General features: G+C 42.8%; 1 protein-coding gene across 1 annotated transcript in view; it reads right to left on the bottom strand.

Moving 5' to 3' along the window:
* The window catches only part of KAZALD1 (Kazal type serine peptidase inhibitor domain 1), a 55,097-nt gene that overhangs the window by 18,897 nt on the left and 13,018 nt on the right, over positions 1-23,182 (bottom strand). Inside the window, exon 2 of the mRNA XM_082269130.1 lies at positions 6,260-6,860. Within this exon, the coding sequence (XP_082125256.1) occupies positions 6,260-6,752 (493 nt within the window). The 5' untranslated portion in view covers positions 6,753-6,860. The remainder of the gene's footprint in view (positions 1-6,259; positions 6,861-23,182) is intronic.

Raw genomic sequence — 23,182 nt, 5'->3', positions numbered from 1 at the left:
GAGTGGAAAGAACAGGCTGTCCATTACATTATTCCAATGCTTGCATGACTCTTTTGAGTCTAACCCTGAGGTGAACTGCTAATCTAGCACCAATCACTGGGAGCACCTGGTTGAAGTGTTTGGAGCACGATTGCACCTTTTACACACTGTATCATGGATGGAGTTATCTTAATAACTCTTGTTTTGATTAAGATTGAGTTTGGGACTCTCTCTTTTTTGATCACTTGAATATAGCACTTTTTTGGACATTTTTGCATTTGTCCTTTTTTTTTTTGCACTTGCACTTTGTTATTTATATTGGATCACTCTACTATATTTGTATATGGTGATTTATTATTTACCCTTATTGAATTTAGTCATTTGGCGCAGCAATATTGATTTATTTTTACTGATGCTGGTGCCTCTGATTAGGCCATGTGACCTGGAATCCCCATTAATCCCCCTTTAATGCCAACAGGACGCTGTGACTAAGTGGTAAGTACCTCCTCCTATCAGCACTAGGGTCATCAGTTCGAATCCCAATCATGGCACTGCCTGCCTTGAGTTTGCGTGTTGTGCCTGTCTGAGTACTCCGGTTTCCTCCCACAAGACATGCTGGTAAGTTAATTAGTCCCTGTCTAAACTGGCCCTAGTATGTGCACTGCATGTATGAATGTGAGTTAGGGACCTTAGATTGTAAGCTCCTTGAGGGCAGGGACTTATGTGAATGTACAATGTACTGTATATGTAAAACGCTTTGATGGCTTATATACTTACTTCTCCTCCAGTCCCCCTCCCTTCCCCCCACATATACATGACTCCCTAATCATTTAATGCAGATGTACATTTTGGGTTTAGTCCTGCATATATCATAAAGTAGAGCTGCCTCTTTATAAGCCATTTCAAATATTATATGTAAAACCCAGGTGGTTGTGTATTATATTGTGTTTCAAGGGTCAATATTGGGCAGCACAGTGACTGTTAGCACTCCTGCCTTGCAATAATAGGGTCCTAGGTTTGACCAGGAGACTACCTGAATGGAGAATGAATGTTCTCCCTGTGCTTGCGTGGGTGGTACTCTGTTTTTCTCCCACATTCCAAAACATCCTGGATGCTTTATTGGCTCCTGATATATACAGTATCTCACAAAAGTGAGTACACCCCTCACTTTTTTGTAAATATTTTATTATAACTTTTCATGTGACAACACTGAAGAAATTACACTTTGCTACAATGTAAAATAGTGAATGTACAGCTTGTATAACAGTGTAAATTTGCTGAACCTAAATATATCTCCACACACAGCCATTAATGTCTAAACCACTGTCAACAAAAGTGAATAGACCCCTAAGTGAAAATGTCCAAATTGGGCCCAAAGTGTCAATAATTTGTGTGGCCACCATTATTTTACAACACTGCCTTAAACCTCTTGGGCATAGAGTTCACCAGAGTTTTACAGGTTGTTACTGGAGTCATCTTCCACTCCTCCATGATGACATCAAGGAGTTGGTGAATGTTAGAGACCTTGCGCTCCTCCGCCTTCCATTTTGAGGGTGCCCCACAGATGCTCAATAGGGTTTAGGTCTGATACATGCTTGGCCAGTCCATCACCTTTACCCTCAGGTTCTTTAGCAAGGCAGTGGTCGTCTTGGAGGTGTGCTTGGGGTCGCTATGTTGGAATACTGCCCTGCGGCCCAGTCTCCAAAGGGAGGGAATCGTGCTCTGCTTCAGTATGTCACAGTACATGTTGGCATTCATGGTTCCTTCAATGAATTGTAGCTCCACAGTGCTGGCAGCCCTCATGCATCCCCAGACCATGACACTCCCACAACCATGCTTGACTGTTTGTAAGACACACTTGTCTTTGTACTCCTCACCTGATTGCTGCCACACACGCTTGACACCATCTGAACCAAATACATTTATCTTGGTCTCATCAGACCACAGGACATGGTTCCAGTAATCCATGTCCTTAGTCTGCTTGTCTTCAGCAAACTGTTTGCAGGCTTTCTTGTGCATCATCTTTAGAAGAAGCTTTCTTATGGGACGACAGCCATGCAGACCAATTTGATGCAGTGTGTGGCGTATGGTCTGAACACTAACAGGCTGACCCCCACCCCTTCAACTTCTGCACCAATGCAGGCAGCACTCATACATCTATTTCCCAAAGACAACCTCTGCATATGACGCTGAGTACGTACACTCAACTTCTTTGGTCAATTGTGGCGAGGCCTGTTTTGAGTGGAACCTGTCCTGTTAAACAGCTGTGTGGTCTTGGCCACCATGCTGCAGCTCAGTTTCAGGGTCTTGGCAATCTTCTTATAGCCTAGGCCATCTTTATGAAGAGCAACAATTCTTTTTTTTTTAGATCCTCAGAGAGTTCTTTGCCATGAGATGACATATTGATCTTCCAGTGACCAGTGTGAGAGAGTGAGAGCGATAACACCATTTTTAACACATCTGCTCCCCTTTCACACCTGAGATCTTGTAACACTAACAGGTCACATGACATCGGGGAGGAAAAATGGCTAATTGGGCCCAATTTTGACATGTTCACTTAGGGGTGTATTTACTTTTGTTGCCAGCAGTTTAGACATTAGTGGCTGTGTGTTGTTATTTTGAGGGGACAGCAAATTTTCACTGTTATACAAGCTGTACACTCACGACTTTACATTGTAGCAAAGTGTCATTTCTTCATGAAAATATTTACAAAAATGTGAGGGGTGTACTCACTTTTGTGAGATATTGTACATGATAGACAGGGTGCTTAGATTGTGAGCTCCTTGAGAGCAGGGACATGATATTAATGTACAACATGTAAAGCATTAAGTAAACTGTTGGCACTATATACTCACTGCATTCTATATAGACTATTCTACTTGCATTCTGGGCATTTGTTCCTGGGAACAAAAATATAAGTGCCACTAGGTGCTTAATGCAGACATATCTAGCTGTAGCAGCTATCAGCCTCCCATAGGGCTAGATGGTGCACCTTTGCCCACCACCCGCACCTAAACTAGGAAGCCTAGTGCATTTGGGCTAAACACCCAATGTGTATAAGGCCTTACTGTATTTTATTAGACAGAAAGCCCAAAAGCAGCTTCATTTGGATGTTCTATGTGAATGGTATCCTAGGACGGTACTGTGAGCATTGAACATCACAATTTGCTATATAAGTTCAGGCATCATGTTCACTGTCTGTGCCTATGTCTGTACACTCCTGCAATGCAATTGCACAAAAGCGCTATATCCTTGCTCTGCCTTTTTAAATTAGGCCCACTGCATGATAACTGTTCCTCCTGACCATTCATATTTTTGAAGGCAGATCACATGTGCATGAGTGATTCCTGACTCCAGCTTACTTCTGGCCTCACTGACGTTACTGAAATGGAAAAGCTAGCCCAGAGAAAGTGCTAGGAATTTACAATTCTACATCTGCGAGTGATTAGAATGATGAGTGGATGTATGTTTTTTTCTATTTTTATATTTTGCAGACACCAGTTATTTCATACTGTAAGCAGAAATCACCATTCCCCTTGTTATATGAAATATGTGGCCTAGATTCATTGTATGTTTTACACATATTAGAAAAATATCAAATACTATGAGGAATTGATTGACAAGGAGCTACTGTTTTGAATTCCTCATTTTATATAATTCCTAAAGGAGAACTGAACAAAGTAGAGTTTTGTGAGGTGCGATCTGTTACTAATTATGTGTTAGCGGTGAACCCTGATAGATGAAAAAACGATATATATACCACCATAAATAAATCACAATGTTTTCTTTTGGTCGGCAGTTAGTAAAATGGTTCATAAAAGCATGTTTTACTCCTGAGGATAATCTACATGAAGACCTCTGTTCCTTTTAAAGGGCCCCTAAATCTAAAGCTTAGGCTTGCAAAAAAGAGATTTTTTTTCACCTAAAGGCCTATAAATCTCAGACCTTGACTTTGCTTTTTTATGTCAGGTGCAAAGGAATGCGTAGTCTGGATAAAGTATTATATTACCCTTCTGTACAGTTTATGGATCCTTGCTTTTTGCCACTGCAGTATCGAAATCATCTTCCATTCTTGATATATCCAAGATATAAAAGCAACTTAAAGCAGAACTTCAGGGACATTTTTTCCCCCCATGCAATGGAACTGTGACTGCTCATTTTAATTGTTCGTTTTGTTCTAGGGGAGAGGGCAGCAGAGAAATACTTACCTGAACCGCCAATCCTCCTTGTACAAGACCTGTCCGGCACCCCCGTGCTCCAGCTGTCTTGAAAATGGACTGTTTCAGAAGTCGGCATGCTCAGAGCACACTCCATAGACAGGAACAGTGCACTGTTGGACTATAGGGGCAGTTTTCCGGAGGATCGTATCATTGGATCGGATCATGTGAGTATGAACTTTGTGCTCACCACTAGAGTAAATGAGAAGTTGACCCATGCAGTGCGGGCACAAACTTTAACAAAACTAGAGACATATTTTTAGGTACTTTGCCTTTAAAGAGAACCTGCTGGCTGACACATGGCTTTCACATTGATTCAAAGCTTCAGAGCATTAGTAAATTCCCTCTTTGGCAACATTAGTGGCCTAAGATTGGAGCAAACAAAATCGGGAGCAACTGTGCATGTCAACCCATCAGCTTCTAACTTTCATTTTGAACAAGCAGAAGAAAGGGATAGGGTAATATGCACAGTTGCTCCAGATTCTGTCTGCTCCCGTTTTCATAAATTCCCCCTAATATGCACAGAACAAGAATCTGAATTATTTTGCTGTGTTTTCTCTCCAAGTCAGTAATTCACAAAATAAGGAATCTAGAAGATCAAAATTGCAGCTAGGATTTTTAGAAAGAAGCCAGCAGAAATGGCCAGCCAGAGATAGCTTTTCCGAGGGTGGTAGAGAAGTGGCTTCCAGGTGTTCAGGAGGTAACCTGGGCTTGGATGTCTGTTCTTTTTTTTTTTGGCCGAATGCATAACTGCAAGCCAAGCGTTTGGTTTGCAGTTGCTGCGTGGTCCCATTGACTTCAATGAGCAAGTTTACAGGTGGTTCTGCCTGACAAACTCAACAAGCCAAGTTAAACTGTGCTGCAGCCTGTGTAGGTTCTCTACCTGCTGCCATGTTGGGCTTTGGGTGGGTGGTTGGCTGTACTGTGCGCACACACCCAGCAAATCCAGTGTTGTCTTGTGTAAGCTGCTTCTCCATTCCAGCACAGCCAGTCCTGCACCATCTTCTCTTCGGATGTCAGCAGAAGGTCAGCTGTCCCTTCCCAGTTCTTTCAGCTGGCCCCTGTTGAGATGCCACAGTGCATGCACACTGTGGTAGAAAAATTGCCAGCCGCATGTGCAACTTAGCAGAGATTGCGAGAAGCCTCCTGGGATGCTGGATGTCAGTATGCCTGGAGGCCTTGAGAATGGGGAACCTCACTTTTGCCCAGGTCAAGACTCCCAAAAAAACTGCTTTCCCATTTAAAAGGAAAAAAAGAAAAGTTAATATCCAGTAATGTAATGGTGGGGAGGCAGAAAATTATGAGCTCAAGTCATTAAAGAGAGTGAGAGTAATTTCTTTAAATTCACCGTTAGCTTACTTTATTTCACCTTAAGTTCAACCTTTAGTTCATCTTTAGGAACATGTTCCACCAATTATTTAGGGTGTAGCATGCTCCTATGTACCGACCTCCCACCACAAGCACTCCCCTCTCTGTGACAGCAAGTATCGGATCAGCACTTGCTGTCACTTTTTGAAAACAGCACATCTGTGCAAGCTCCACCCACACAGCCACATCATTTATTCACAGGTACCTGTGAATGAAAAACTACAATTACCATTTTCCATCATGGCAGATGTACTTGTAGTTTGAATGGGGAATGAGTATGCACGCTTGTAGTTCATTCAATCTTCCTTTAACATTGTAACTGTAAGCCCATACAAGGTTACTGGCACAAAAGCTAAAGGAAGACTGTGCAGGAGCCTGACATTGCATTTATGATCTGCTGATCACAGGTGCAGTGTTCTGCATTCTCCAGTAAAAAAATAGCCTGCAAAAATATGCACATTTATTTATATTTAAGGTGAATTTAGCCTTTAATGCCACATAAATAAGCACAACATATTTAGCAAATTGTGTACCTAATTCTTTAGCTATGGCCTTGCTTAGATTTCTATGTGAATAATTTAACTCTCTGCTCAGTTTTAGGTTAAGTATTTCTAAACAAATTGAGAAGCTGGCCCTTGCATTTAAGCAGGCAATTGTATTTCCATGGTAAACAAATCATGATGTGTTTACTATACCTGATTCGCATGGCCCCTCGTGTACAACAGTCAGATTTCTCTCTGGCTGAGCACTGGACATCTCCAGGAATTTGCACAGCTGGGGATACGTTTTGCCATCAGATCCACACACAGCTGTGTTAGATAAGCAGACACACTGAGGTTCTGGCACTTCTCCATTCCTCAGGTCTCCCATATCCAGCTGGCATTCTAGGTTATCTCCACATTTTCCATAAAAGTGATTGGTGTTATCCAGATCACATATCTGCCCTTCCAAGTTGGCACATTCCAAGCAGCAGTCACAAGTGTCCTTTACCACCCCAGCAAGGCATCCTCTGGGTTGAGGACATTCTTCCGGCTTACAGTCTGAGCAGCTTTCTCCTTCTTCTAACAGTCTCTGCCAACCACGCTGTAGGTAGTCTGGGGCACTAGGTAGTCCTGGTATTATTTGGAGGCAGTTCATATAGAACAAAAGGAAAAGTTCTAGGCAGATCCATGAGGCACATTTAAACATCTTCAAAAGCTGTACTGGTCCCTGCAGCTAAACTCCATTACTTGCAGGTCCTTCACTCCAATCTCTGCAGTATCTCCATCAGTAATATATCCTTCTGGATGGGCAAATCTGTGAAAAAGAGCAATGTTTCTTTGATTTCATCTTACAAAGGCAGTCTTTATATAGCTTTCATCTTAAATCAACTGTACAGTTGTTCTCTTTACCAGATGATATAAGACAGCTGAATAGTTGACTTGGAAATTACTTGGGTTAAACAGTATGCAGAGGAAGCTACTGGGGATGAAATAACTAGGAATATTACATAAGAAATAGATCCAGAGTTCCATAAGAAATATAGATAAAGTGTACTTTACCAATTTAGATAGTAGAAGCAGCCATATTGTGGTTAAAAAACAGGTAGAGCCAGCTCCCTAAAAAGTGACATTGCTGTGGGGTTGATTCACTAAAGGCGAATAGGCTGTTCACTTTGCAAGGGAATGTTCCCCAGAGTTAAGTGAATGAGGTAAAGCAATGCTGACTTTCATTTAATCATGTGCAAGCAAATATACATATTTTATATATTCCCTGCACGTGGTTGGGTATTCTTTGCAATGTGAAATTGCACCACATTCACTAAGCTCTGGAAAACATTCCATTGCAAAACGAATAGCCTATTTGTCTTTAGTAAATCATAGTCTAGTTCCTGGAGAATTTATAAATAATAATCAATAATAATTGATATTGCAATGCAAAGGGACATCTCTGTTACTGAATATTAGAAACTATTTAATGTATATATTATCTCAGTATAATTTATATTAATGTATTATTACTTATTTATATGGTAATTTGCTCACCAGGTTCCATAAAATGAAAATACAATAAATGCAAAGCAAGACCTACACATCTTATATGTTTGGATTACTCCAGAAGAGCACTTGCTTTGTGCACTGGTCCAAATCATTTTATGGAGTGGGGATTATGATGTAGGGTTGTTTTTCATGGGTTGGGCTTGAAACCCTGGTTCCAGTGAAAGGAACTCTTAAGGAGTCAGCATACCAAGACATTTTGGACAATTTCATGCTCCCAACTTTGTGGGAACAGTTTGGGTATGGCCCCTTCCTGTTCCAACATGACTGCACAAAGTAAAGTCTATAAAGACATGGATGAGCGAGTTTGGGGTGGAGGAATTGACCCTTCCTGTTCCAACATGACTGTACACCAGGGCACAAACAAAGTCCATAAAGACATGGATGAGCAAGTTTGGGGTGGAGGAACTTGACTGGCCAGACCGAGATAGAACACCTTTGGGATGAATGAGAGTGTAGACTGCAAGCCAGGCCTTCTTGCCAACCGCAGTGCCTAACCTCACAAATGTGCTTCTGGAATAATGGTCAGACATTCCCATAGACACAATCCTAAGCCTTGTGAACAGCCTTCCCAGAAGAGTTGAAGCTATTATAGCTGCAAAGGGTGGGCCAACTTAATACTGAACCTGAGGGAATAAGACTGGAATGCCATTAAATTTCAGGTACGTGGAAAGGTTGGTGTACCAATTCTTTTGGTAATATAGTGTATTTCATACAAAGGAAGCAATTTATAGGCATACCCTGCTTTATGTACTTTCACTTTACGTACACTCTCGAGTATGGACACATTGGCATCTAGGGGAAATGTTGGTCAGCTCTGAAGGATATCTGGGTTGCAGCTTCTGCGACTCTGGCCCTCAGGTCGACTACCTGAGCCTGCATGGCAACCTGTACTGAGAAGGCGAGGCAGCGACCCCCTCCCTCTAGGTCCCCGCTCTCAAGCCTAAGGCCACCAACAGCAGACCTATTTCTTCATAATAGAAATAGTTTGTTTGGGCCAGCTTGGCCCAAATTAACTATTTAAAATAAAAGGGAAATCTGGAGTTAGGCTTAACGTACAGCAACTAATTGATAGTCAGCTTTCATCATACTAACTGATGAAAAATAAGATGTAATTACTTTGCTTTACTCAGCTCCCCATTTCCATCCTTACATTTTTTATATACACAGTGTATATGTATGCATCAACAGTAAGCATGTGTAAATCTCTGTGTACAAATATCCTTTTTACCAGTTGCAGGGGTTAGGCAGCATACTCTTCACTTCTGTCCTATTTGCATGAATGTCATTGGCACCTAACTGAAAGATGGACAAGGGAACACAATGGAAAAGGGCATCAAGCAAGACTAAAGGAAAAAGAAAGTGAAAATAATAGAATGAGGAAAACTTTTCTGCATTGTTTGATTTCTAGGCCCCATTGGTGGCATTTCTACCTATTCTGTAGCAGTATGCAGCATTGTTGTGTATGTGGAATTCAGGGTGTAATCCAAATGTCCTGTTTGGGTTAAGGAATTTTTCCCCGTTTGAGATATAATTGGTCTGAAATGTCTCTGGGATTTGTTTCAACTTTCTTTGGATCTGCAGAGCAATGATTCCTAAAGCAGTCTTTGGGGAACCTCACATATTGGTGAAATAAGTCCAAATTACATTTTGGGACCCGCCAAGGGCTAAAGGAACTCACAGTGATGTATTACAAATGTTTTGCAAATCTTTTACGGCTATGTTGCTTATTGCTAAATAAAAAATAGTACAATTATAACAAGTATGTCTATAAATGATTTGTACATTACAAGCACAATAAAATCCCAAGTCTTTGAAGGTGGTGCCACAGTTCAGCACAGCTTCTTTGGTTGTTAAATTTGTTTTGAAAGCTAGACAATTTTTACCCTAATGCATTCCCTGCATTAAAGTCTCGTTTTTTTTCCTATAAAAATAACAAACATGTTATACTTAGAGCCGGTTCACACTGGGGCGACTTGTCAGACGACCTGGTCGCCTGACAAGTCGCTGTGGGTCGTCTGCCATAGATTAGCACAGGACCCGTTCTAATAGGAGCGACACAAGTCGCTCTGACTTAGAAAAGGGGTCCTGTACTACTTTGGGGCGACCTGGAGCGACCCGCATTGACTTCAATGATATGAAGTCTGTGCATGCCACTCCGAGGTCGCGATGCGCGCTGTGCACCGCGACTTCACAGGTCGCCCCGGCAAGTTGGGTCGCTCCTATGTGAACCGGCTCTTACCTGCTCTGTTGCAGTGGATTTGCACAGAGCAGACCAGATCCTCCTCTTCTCGGGTTCCTCTTCTGTGATCCTGACCCCACCGGTCTGTTCAGTGCCCACACAGCAAGCAGTCTTCCCCTAATAAAAGAAACTAGTAACACCTTCTACAGTATAGTAAAATATTGGCTAGGCACACAGTTAACCCTTTAATCACCCCTTATGTTAACCCCTTCCCAGCCAGTGTCATTAGTACAGTGACAGCGCATATTTTTAGCTCTGATCACTGTATTAGTGTCACTGGTCCCCAAAAAGTGTCAAAAGTGTCAGAATGTCAACTGCAATATCAAAGTCCGGGTATAAGTCACTGATTGCCACCATTACTAGTAAAAAATAAAATAAATAAATAAAAATATCCCATAGTTTTGTAGATGCTAAAACCAATCAATATACGCTTAATGGGTTTTCTTTTTACCAAACATATGTAGCAGAATACATATTGGCCTAAATTGATGAAGAAATTTGATTTTTCCAATTTATTATTGGATATGTTTTATAACAAAAAGTAAAAAATTTTGTTTTTATTAAAAAATTGTCGGACTTTTTTGTTTATAGCACAAAAAATAAAAAACGCAGAGGTGATCAAATGCCACCAAAAGAAAGCTCTATTTGTTGGAAAAAAAAGGACATACATTTAATTTGGGTACAGTGTCGCATGACCGAGCAATTGTCAGTTAAAGTAACACAGTGCCGTATCGCAAAAAATGGAGTGGTCATGAAGGGGGTAAATCTGGTGGTTGAGTGGTTAAAATGCATTACAATAATATGATTAAACATTTTATATTAATTTAGCTATTTTTGAAACCACTGCATTAAAAATTAATAATAAAAATGTGGTGCTGTTTCTGAATTGATTGGAAGAGGCATCAGAGGTTAAATAGGAAACAAAAGGTATAAAAGAAATAATGAGTACAGCCTGGTGTACTAGCAAACTAGCCAGGGGGATCAGGAAGGAGCCTGGTAGTGCAGATATAAGTACACGCAGACACCACACTTTTCCTCCCTTTCATACTTCCCTTCTACTGCTCAAATTATGAGCTACTTAACTGCAGCTAGAGTTGCCCTTCTACGCACATATTTGTACACAGCAGAATGAGTTGCATGCTGAGAGCATGCTCACTGCAACCTCCAAACACAGGCACTGACAGCTCTCGGTGAAGTGTTCTGATTGGGAATTATGGCCCCATCTTGGCCTAGCAATGTAACCTAATAATGAAGATATCTATACTAAAGACAAACCAACTCTTCAGACCAGTTTTGACTGTACTCAGTCCAACTTGTCTTGCCACAACAGTGCATTAGGGCTCCCATACAGCATGGCACCTCTTTCTCCTCTTGCAGCTAGGATTCTAGGCAGAGAAACGGGGCAGAGCTGTGGCATACCAAAACACACTGCCAGCCAGAGAAAAGGGTGGGAAATGCATTTTTTTAAACCTGGGACACAATTGAGGACACTTGTTAACCCGGGGTCATCTGCACACCCTAGACTACTAGGCCTGGGGCCTTTATTGTTAATGTGGCCCTGATTGCATATACAGTATAGGCTTACATTGAGATGCCTAGCATAGCCCAGGAGTTCTTTTTGGGTCTGTTTTCATGCTGAGTGTCAAGTCAGAATTCCTCGGTTGCTTGCACTGACAACTGTTTTCTATTAACGATTGAAGGAATCCAAGCATAGGATTACAGTTACCATGTGACATTTGTCTTTTTCAATTATATATTGCCCATGGCAATAGAGGTGACACTATAGTCAACTCTCATTCCCTGACTACTTTGTACTGAATAAATGAGGTGGTCTATTGAATAAATATGTTTACAGATCATTATATTTTTTACGAGACTGGGGGACAATTGCTTGTCTCTAGTCAGCTTCAGAGGGCCTCAACCAAAGCAATTGGACAAGTTAAAAAGCCTTGTCTGACCACTGTTGTTTTTCCTGTGCTCAATTGGCGCCAGAACTATCTAGAGCATGTCAGCTGTGTTCCCCTCTTCCTCCTGCATGCAAACACGTTCCTTTATTAGCTTAAGCTGAGCTGAAAGACATCTGCAGATAGTCAGATTGTTTTTGCTCATCTGATCATTATCTGATATTTGAGGCCAACTGAACGCCCACATTAGATGATGTCTTGATCAATCGTGTTTAGTGAAAGATTGTTTTACGAGCATAAAGCTCACATTGGACACACTTGCATGTTTGTGCCTACTACGAGTGGAGGGAGGAACCCAGGGTGTACAGGCTGTCTTGAGGGGAAAACAACAGTAATGATCTGGAAATATCCATCCTAGCAGATCAACTTTCCCCCCAAACATAGTCAGGGAACATCATCCAGGCTCCTGGAACAAATACACTATATTGTAAAAAGTATTGGGACACCTGCCTTTACATGCACATGAACTTTATTGGTACCCCAGTCTTAGTCTGTAGGTTTCAGTATTGAGTTGGCTCATACTTTGCAGCTATAACCACTTCAGCTCTTCTGGGAAGGCTTTGCAGCTATAACCACTTCAGCTCTTCTGGGAAGGCTGTCCACAAGGTTTAGGAGTGTGTCTATGGGAATGTTTGACCATTCTTCCATAAGTGCATTTGTGAGGTCATGCACTGATGTGGACAAGAAGGCCTGGCTTGCAGTCTCCAATTTAATTAATCTCAAAGGTGTTCTATTGGGTTGGGGGTCAGGATTCTGTGCAGGCCAGTTCCTCCACCCCAAACTCGCTCATCCTTGTCTTTGTGGACCTTGCTTTGTGCACTGTTCCAAATCATTTGCTGGAGGGGGGATTATGGTGTAGGGTTTCAGGGGTTGGGCTTGGCTCTTTAGTTCCAGTGAAGGGAACTCTTAAAGCATCAGCATACCAAGACATTGTGGAAAATGTCATGTTCCCAACTTTGTGGGAACATTTTGGGGATGGCCCCTTCCTGTTCCAACGTGACTAAGTGCCAGTGCACAATGCAAGGTCCATAAAGACATTAATGAGTGAGTTTGTAGGGTGGAAGAATATGACTGGCCTGCACAGAGTCCTGACCTCAACCGATAGAACACCTTTGGGATGAATTAGAGTGGAGACTTCGAGCCAGGCATCCTCGTCCAACATCAGTGCCTGGCCTTACAAATGGGCTTCTGGAAGAATGGTCAAACAGTCCCATAGCCACACTCCTAAACCTTGTGGACAGCCTTTCCAGAAGTGTTGAAACTTTTATAGCTGTGTAGCAGAATTCCAAGCCATTGTGCTGGAAGTGGGTCCGCCTGGGTTACCGCTAACAACAACAGCACATTTAAGCATGTTCTTCAAGTGTGAGCACTGAAACAATGACCAGCCCAGTATCTTTGGGTTTTTTATATTTATTGAGAACTTGGATAGGAGAAGGGATGAGTGGGATACTCCTTTGGCTCAACTATGCACAATTTGCTAGGGACTACTGAAAAATGCTTGTTGGCGCTGACTTGATGCTAGCTTAATGCCGGTCAACGGTGGTTAATGCTGGTTAACGCTGGCCTGCTGCCTGTTAACACTGAACTGACTTCCAATCACCTCCTTGTGACTAGGGATGATCGAACGGTTCGGGTCGACCATCGGTTCGGCCCGAACATTGGGTGTTCGAGGTTCGGCCGAATTTAGAACTTTTTGCCCAAAAAGTTTAGAATTCGGCAACCAGAACCGCCCAAAATGTAATGCTTCAGGAAATGGGCTTTAAAAGCCCGTGATTGGACCAGAACCATTAGCAAAAGCCAATTAAGGGGGCAGGAGAATGCTAGGAATGTGATTGGAGTGACTAGGGGGTCCCTAGACCAATCATTAGTGAATACGCCCCCCAGTATATAAGATCGCCCCGCCATATTCCTAGCATTGTTATACTGGACATGGAAGAGAGTGGAAGCAGTTCTGTTAATTTTACTTTAAAAGTGTCATTTAGCTATTTATTAGTGTGAGGAAAGGGATATCTAGTGTAGTTAGAGTGCTCCTTTACACTTAAGTTAGCTTCAAAAATTTAGTTTCTGTAGGGAAAGTGTTAAGTGTAAAGGGACCGTAGTGTAGGGTTAACTGGCAGTGACTGCTATGGCAGGGTGACAAAACCCTTCCATAGCAGGGTGACCGCTATAGAGAAATTATCATTTCTCTGAATTGCTTCGGCACACCCATATGGCTTCTCACCAGCCAAGCATTTTTTATGCTGCAGGGGCTGCCACTGCCAGTGCTTTTTTGAGGACATGTTTGATGTCAGACATGACATCTGAACATGTGTATAGGGGGTATATATACACATATATGTCTGTATATATACCCCTAGACATATATAGGTGTGATAGTAGCAGAAATAAATGCTTGCGCTAATGAAATCATTTACAGTAATATATTTCTGCTACTATCACACCTATATATGGCTAGGTGTCTATATACATATAATTATGTGTGTATATATACCACTATACACAAGTTCAGATGTTTTGCCTGCCTCAAAAGAACCCCAAAAAATGCCAAAAAAAACGCTAGCGTCAAAAAAAAAAATGCCCAGGTGTGTTTTTGCTGGCATTTTTTGGGAGTTTTTGGAGGCAGGCAAAACATCTGAACTTGTGCACAGTACCACTATACACAAGTTCAGATGTTTTTCCTGACTGCAAAGAACCCAAAAAAATGCCTGCTTTGAAACCGGCAAGGTGTGGAGAGAAGCTAACCCCCTGAGCTGAAAGTTTTCTAATACATACAATCCTTTTTTTTTCTGGTTCTGGACATGCTACAGAGCTGAAACTTCACAGGTACACCTTTTAGACCCCCCCCAGACACAAAAATGACAATTTTTAAGAACTTTTTTTGTGTGATTAATAGTTAATGGGGCATGACCCAGAACCCTAGGCACTTTTTAGGGGCATTTATTGGGTTTTAGGGCTTAAAAATGGTGTTTTTTGATTACCGAAGTTCGGGTCCCATTGATTTCAATGGGGTTCTGAAATCTGAACCGAACTTTTGGGAAATTCGGGTGTTCTGGTTGAACCGAACTTTTCAAAAGTTCGATCATCCCTACTTGTGACTCAAAGTCATTGTTGAAGCTCCCTTTGCCACTCCTTGCTGAGGTAGCTACTTTATCACTGCTGCACTGCTGAACACTTATACGCTTCAGGGTCCGCACCGAAACCCTCTCTCACACACTTATCTTCAGGGCTTAGACACTGGCATTCCCTTTTCTAAGCCCTCACTACTAGTTAGTTGGCTCCCAGATCCCTCTGACCTTCTGGAGTGGTCCCCTATCCTAGGCAGACCCCTGGGCAGTTTACAGTACTCCTGACACTCTGCCCAGCAGCTCCACTCGGTCCACAGCACATCGGATCCCTCTCTGTAGCTCAGCTCAACCTTCCGTCCTCTAGGCCAACTGCCCAGGACACTTTCCTCACGCTGACAGGAGGAGAGACAGCCATCACCCCCCTCCTGGGACTCTGCTTCCCGCCAAATACCACTCTGTCATGTGCTCCCCGCAGTCTTATACCCCATCCCAGGATGCATTGAGCAGAATCTGCCCTCTGGGATATATACAAGCCCTGGTGTGCTATTGATCAGGTTTCCTCCACTGTCCAATATTAAACCCTCATTGGACATAGTGGGGAGACTCCCCAAGCTCAACAGGCATACCTGGAAACACATGACAGCCTAGCTGTACAATCAGGCCCCCCTGATAAGCAGACAGGGCCTGCCTTATGGTTTTCCTAGCACCTACCTAGGAGGGTGCTACATCTGCAAAGGGTGGGCCAACTCAAACTTTCATTAAAGTTCATGTAAAGCAGTGGCGGCCGGTTCATAGGGGGCACAGGGGCGCCGCTCCCCCAATCTGTGGCAAGAAAAAAATTTTACCATTTTCAGCCCACTAGGGGCGCCGGACCTAATGCTGGCTATGGGGGGGGGGGGTTTGCACCATGCATGCGCCAGGCAGAGGCGCCGATTGGCAGCCTTCTGGGGGTCATCGGGGCGCAGAGCAATGCGCCACGACACTCCCCACTTTAGTGATGTCCTGGCTGTGATTGGTCCAGACTCCAGCCTGGACCAATCATACAGGAGGACATCCCGGGTGACGTCGCGAGGGGGGCGGTGCGTGCGTTAGTCACTCACCGTCCCAGGCCGGCGTCACCTTCCCGCCCGCCATCAGAGAGGAAGCAGCGGCGTGCGTGGAGGAAGAAGACATCTCTCCACTGCTCCAGAGTCCTGAGTCTCCCGAGTCCCGCCGTCAGCAGCAGAGAGCAGCAGAGTCGGTCCGGTCATCGTGAGAGAGCCAGCCCAAGAGCAGGAGGTAAGTGATTCAAAATGCAGCCGCTGCCTCAGACTCAGTGCCTCCCTCCTCTCTCTCCTGTCACTGTGCGTGACTGCGGACTCGAGTCCGGCGGTGGTGGTGGGGAACACCATGGTCACTCTACATTGATAGGGGCATGCTGTGGTCACTCTACATTGAAGGGGGCACGCTGTGGTCACTCTACATTGAAGGGGGGCATGATGTGTTCACTCTACATTGAAGGGGGCATGCTGTGGTCACTCTACATTGAAGGGGGCATGCTGTGGTCACTCTACATTGAAGGGGGCAAGCTGTGGTCACTCTACATTGAAGGGGGGCACGCTGTGGTCACTCTACATTGAAGGGGGGCACGCTGTGGTCACTCTACATTGAAGGGGGCATGCTGTGGTCACTCTACATTGAAGGGGGCATGCTGTGGTCACTCTACATTGAAGGGGGCATGCTGTGGTCACTCTAGACTAAAGGGGGCATGCTGTGGTCACTCTACATTAATGGGGGCACGCTGTGGTCACTCTACATTGATGGGGGCATGCTGTGGTCACTCTACATTGATGGGGGCATGCTGTGGTCACTCTACATTGATGGGGGCACGCTGTGGTCACTCTACATTGATGGGAGCACTGCTCACTGATCACTCTGCATTGATGGGGGCACACTGTACTTTGATTACTGAAGGCCCCTTTCACACTTGTGTGACCTCAAAGTCACGCTATTTTTTACCGCGAAGCAATGCCTATTACATTTTTCTGTTTGCGCCCCCCCCAAAAATTTTGAGCACCAGCCGCCACTGATGTAAAGGCAGGCATCCCACTACTTTTGAAAATATAGTGTACTTACCTTTTCTCACTCCCCCACCTGGCTATTCAGCACCATGAACCAAAGCAAACACACTGTGCTTTTCGAGAATGGAGGAACATGTGACATAGCTGGGCCAATCAGTGCAGCACAGGAGAATCCATATCCCTGGTAATTTGTCATAAATCCATATCCCTGTGTGAGCTTTGATTCTGGTAACTTGTAGCTTGTTGCTTACACTTCAAAACTAACTATAAGCAGGCAAATGTCTCCCTGAGAAGTGTGAGACATCTGCCTGTCATCTGTCACAGTGATATTTCCATGCAGCTAACTGACCAAACAGACATTGAAAACACATGCTTTCCATCTTCATTTTGGGAAAAGAAAAGGATCAACTAGATCACTAGAGACACTTTTTAACAAACTGGGAAATCCCTGTGTGCAATGAAAAAAGTGATCCTTATACCCATTTTGGGGTATTCCTCAAAGACCTGCTGTTGTGGAAATGTTATTAGGACTAGTGTGGACATTTTTCAGAATGTGTTTTATTTAGCTTGTCATTATGGTTCCTGTTGTCAGTTTGCTTGCAATATGCTCATTAGAGCCTGTACGGGCAAGCCAGCATTGAGGAAAGACTACTGGCAGTGCAAACATTCCTTTAGATGTCCACCGGCGAACACTCCATGTGCTATGCGTGGGTCTGTTTGCCGGTAGAGATCTATGTGTACTGCGGTGTGGAGTCAATATCGTTTTGATATCTATCTGCCTTTATAAAGGGATACACGCTCATGTTTTTCTACTGTGCCTGATCACCATAGTGGAAATAGCATGGCTCTTTCCCTGCAGATTGCCTCGCGTCTATGTGAACAGTTCTCTGAGCTTTGCTGAATGGGATTCACGCCAGTAGTAGTGGCGGGAATACATGCACGAGTTTAATCAGAGCAGTGTTCACAGTTCTACAGGCTTGGTTCATTGTGTAGTGTTAGGGTCCATGTACACGGGACGCTGGAAATGGCCGTTTAGGAGCAGTTGGGTGTTTTTTTCAAAAGCCCCTGAACACAGCTCCATGTTATCTTATCTGTCCATGTATACATGGCCGTTTACAGTCATTTACAGGCAGTTGCGTTCAGGGACTTTTTTTAGAACGCAATTATTTGCGTTCAAACGTGTGTTTCCCGGCGTTTCAAACGCAGAAACGCGGCCGAACGTGACTAAACGTGACTGAACGTGATGAACCTACTTATACAAAAGAGCTGAGAACTGGGCTTTTTAGCACAATTGGATTAATTGCGCTTGGCGTATAATAATATTCAAAAGTGCATTTATTGGTGCAACGGAGTAACTTGTGCATCAAGTGTACATTAAGTTCCTAGACACTGAGCATTGGCATTAAGGCTGTCAGACTGGAGCAGAACTGAGTTATTTATGGTCAGCCTAATACTAAAGCCCCGTACACACGTACCGATCGTCGGCCGAACGATCGGCCGTCTTTTGTCCAGGGCTGTCGGTGTCTGTTGAAAAGTGCAAAAGACTGCACAAGAATTTTGTCCGCCGACTACAGCCGACTGCAGAAGTTATGTCATGTAATGGTTAACTTTCCCTGTGTTTTTTCTTTTCTGAGCATGCCCAGTCTTGCAATTCTGTACTGACTGGCGAACAATCGGCCGCTCTGGTGTCGGCATACAAAAATTTTAATGCTTGCATGACAGATTCTTTTCGGCCGAATGTGCGCTGTCGGCTGTTGGAGGCATCATACTAACAAGCCTACAATCGGCAGATTTTCGGCCGACGATCGGTACGTGTGTACGGGCCTTTAGCCCCGTTGTATTAGTAGGACTACATTCATTTTCTGTAGCTCTAAACAGAGTATAAATGATAAGAGAAAAGTTAACACTTAGGGGTTTATTTACTAAAGCTGGAGAGTGCAAAATCAGGTTCACATCTGAATAGAAATCAGCTTCCAGTTTTTTTTTTTTGCCAAAGCTTTATTGAACAGGCTGAGGTTAGAAGCTGATTGGTTTCTTTCTATGCAGAAGTGAGCCTGATTTTGCACTCTCCAGCTTTAGAAAATAAACCCTGATCGCTTCAGAGTGCCCCAGAAAAAAAAAACAAAAACACATGGTGGTCTATAAAGAGAAGAGATGGGGAGGAAGAGGTTGAGTGGCTGGTGAAGGAGGCATGGCCCTGCCTCCGAAATGTGCTCTGATTGGCCATTCCACTCCCAGGTCTGACAACTCTCTGACAGCTCTGTGTCACCACAGTTCTCCAGTGTCCACCCCACTCCCTGCATCTCCCCTGGCGATGGATCTGGCCTCACGGTGGCCACAGCATTGACCAGGACCCTTCGAGTGGACTCATTTGAGAGATCACACACCTGTCATCTTGGATGTCTTGTGAGTGCAATACTGATGTTTTTCATGTTAACCACCTAATAAACTGTGCTACACTATTGGTGGCTTGGCATCCCTTTCTCCCCATCCCTTCTTGTTGTTTCAGTGGTCGGGTTCCCAGACTGCTCCAGAGGCAGCCTCACCTCCACCATACAGTGTCAGCTAAAGAATCTAGATTTTATCAATCTACATATTTGGCTCTCCTCTTAGACTAGTAATTTTTTACTTTTAATAAGCTTTAGACTTGAGTTCACACTGTCCGATCTTCCTGTAAGCACGGACAATTTTGACCAGATTGGTGCCATACACGGTTTAATTGTTATTGTATTTTATACTGTCATTTGTTGGCAATAAGTGCAGCACAGAGTAAACAACTTGGTGTGCGCTATATTGAGAATACTAACTAAATTTAGGAGAATCGTGTCTTATAAAATTCTGCCCCAAGCTAATTGCCAAGCTTGTGTCATAATATCACCCAAACCGTCCTCTCCGCTCCTCCTATAATCTCCTGCTCTTTGGCTATCTTGTCTCCTCCTCCCATGCTCATCTCCGGGACTTCTCCAGAGCCTTTCCATTCTCTAGAATGCTCTACCTTCATCTGTCCACCTTTAGATGATCGCTGAAAACTCATCTCTTTAGGGGAATCCTATCCCACCTTCACCTGACAACTGACGACAGTTTTAAACCCAAAAGCAAACATTTATTATATTGCAGCTTACCGATTCTTAGATGTGATCTCTGCATTAGTGTTAAGTTTTCTTTTTTTTCTATTTTCATCTGGTGTTCCAGCCAGAAAGTCTAGTCTTCAACAGAAAAGCTCTCTTGCAGTTACAGGGATAAGACAAACCATTTAACACCAGCAAGGGTGTTTACATTTATCAGCTTTTATTCATTTATGTAAAACCTTTATCCCAAAAGAAAAAATGTTTGCTGTAGCTGAATATTAAGTATTAGCTGGAGTTAAGCCTTAATTTGTTAGTGCATCCAAATCTGCTAGTATATCTAACACTCCCCTCCCCAAGATTGACAACGCTGCTGTGCAAAGATGCCCCCTGTGCTCCTTCATACAGAGTCAGAGCACTCTAATACAGAAAGTGCTTTACTGGCCAGATCACAAGGTGAAGGAACAGAAGAAAAAAGCCTAAAAAAAAAAAAAAAAAAAATTAATGCAGCCACCACATCTAATGATTGAATAAACTGCAATATTTAACATTTTTAGTTTTGGGTTTAATACCACTCGATTTTTAATTCTTCCATCAGCTCATCCCTCAGTTATTACCTTTTTTACCACTTGCCCCCCCCATAATAAATTGTTAGCTTGGGGCTAAAAAAACCTTCACTTTCGATTAAGGCACCAGGCCTTTGTTCACTGGGTGTACCTTATAAAATGTATAAACATTTATTCTGTGAGAATGGGGCAAAAAAATAAAAAATAAATGTCATTGATCTATTTCCTGCACTGGTGAAAGGTTTTTGGATATAAAATGGAAAATACCGCATTTGGATACTGGATGTTGCTGGTAAGTATCATAGGAATTTCCTAGAATACTTAATTCCATCTAGTGGCCAAATGTGGTATTTTTCCTATTAAATCAATAAAAAACATTTGACCAGAAGGGTAAATACTGTAGCTTAATATTTGTTGTTTTCCCCCATTTGCATAGAATGAGTGAATGGGTGAAATATTATGCAATTTTTTTTATAAATACAATGCTTACTGTCCAGACCTTAGGCTGGCCATACACAGAGCGAATTTCTTTCCTGCAGCCATGGGTTGCAGGAAGGAAATGTGCTTGATTCCCCCATGAACACATACAGTATTGATGCAGGAATCCCTTCTACCAGGCCATTGTCTTCTCCTGGCAGGGGAGCGGGGAAGGACGGGGGAAGCCGTCCCTGCCGGGAAAAGGCAGTGATTATTGCTAGCAGCTATAGCACTACTAGAGATAATAGCAGGTAAAACCTGGCATGCTGATTGTACCCAAGTTGATCGATCCATCAACTTGGTACATTTAGCCTGCCCATACACAGTTGCAATCTCGGACGGTTCCCACTGAACCGGCCGAGATTCGAAGTGTGCGTGACCTGCTTTACACAAATGTGTGTCCCTGCAACCATTTGAATCCTTGTGTTTGTTTGCACATTTTTGACATGGATAAGCCCCTGACCCCTGTCACAGTCTCTCATCTTGTTACTTTCTACAAAATTAGGAGACTGAGGAAATGCTTCCTCCTGCCTGCAAACAGCCAAAACCATGTCTCTTTCCTTAAGCTCAAGAAGCTTTTTTTGAAAAATGATACTGTTGCTTTATATTGTGACATCCCAGGAATGCATTCTTGTGAACACATAAAGTTACTTTATGACCATTTTCAGTACAAAATATATGACATTGTACAACATAAATCTACCGTATATGTGTACATACCATTTAGGGACAAAGTGTGCTAAAACAAACAAAATCTGCAAAGGTCCATATTCACATACCTAATACAGAATGTCATGGCGTTCCATTTACTACTAATAAACATATAAGCATTCAGGGAGAACACAGGGCAATTACTTCAGCCTGTAACTTTTCTTTTGAAAACAAAGCTTCATATATGGTAAAAAAAAGTGCAGCGCTAAGAAAATTTCATAAACATAAAATTATGAATAACTTAAAAAAAACATAAAAGTGCAAAAGTGCCAAAATTGCATGAGAGTAACAATATAGTGTTAATACAGTCCACAAAAAAATGCAATAAAGTATAGAAATGGAATAGTGATCCCAGTGCAATCCTACCTTGGAATTAAGTTGGGAAACTTAAAGAGCTACCTGCAAGCACCATCCCTGGTTATACCCTAATGTGGTTGACTCATTGCTAATGGTACCTGAGTCCACACTCTCTGGTAAGCAGTAAACCTTTAAGAGCGGTGGACGGTTACACAGTGGGATTTAAAAACGGATAGTGGCAAGACTAACTTACACCACAGAGTTTTCACCGGGATCTATATTCCATTTCTATTCTTTATTGCATATTTTTGTGGACTTTATTAACACTATATGGACTCTATTACTCTCATGCATCTTTGGTACTTTTGCACTTTTATGTTTTATTAAGTTATTCATAATGTTATGTTCGTGAAATTTTTTTAGTACTGCACTTTTTTTTGCCATATATATTTATTGCAATATTTTGTCCATTGTAGTGCTAGCAGCTGTATACATTGTACAGCTGTATTAGCGCGGTGTTTGCACATATACATCAAATACAATAAAACCTTGGATTGCAAGCGCAATTCGTTCCGGAAACATGCTTGTAAGCCAAAGCACTCTTATATCAAAGCGATTTTCCCCATAAGTAATAAAAGAAACTGATTTGAAGATGATTCGTTCCACAACCATTTATTCATAAGGCCTTCACTTTATAGTCCATATAAAAAGATTAAAGCAAAGTGATAGGTTGTGTAACCATAAAATGTCTATTCATAAGTGGAAGCCTCCGCATGGGGATTAGAAGCAAAATCCAGCAGGAGCTACAAAGTATAAAAGAGAAAAGAGGTGCCTCTAAGTGTAGCAATATGATTACATTTAATAAAGGTACAACATTTAGCACCTCACATGGTTGATGATTAAAAGAGGCACATCGAAGTATGTAGGCATCCGGGGTAAAGCTGTCCACATAGACTGTCCTCTGCACCACCAGCTCTCACCACTCTCAGTCTAAAATTGTGACCAGGAAGACTACCCTGCAGTAGAGCGATCTGAAAGCGAGGCTTAAAGCTCTCGTGGAGTGCAGCGTGGAAGGGATGACATCGATGGCGGTGAGGGGATGGTCTATGTGGACAGATTTACCCCAGATACCTGC

The sequence above is a fragment of the Pelophylax lessonae genome (assembly GCF_965119305.1).
Source record: "Pelophylax lessonae genome assembly, chromosome: 9".
Taxonomy (NCBI): Eukaryota; Metazoa; Chordata; class Amphibia; order Anura; family Ranidae; genus Pelophylax; species Pelophylax lessonae.
The sequence above is the reverse complement of the archived record's forward strand: the minus strand, read 5'-3'. Positions and strand labels throughout refer to the sequence as shown.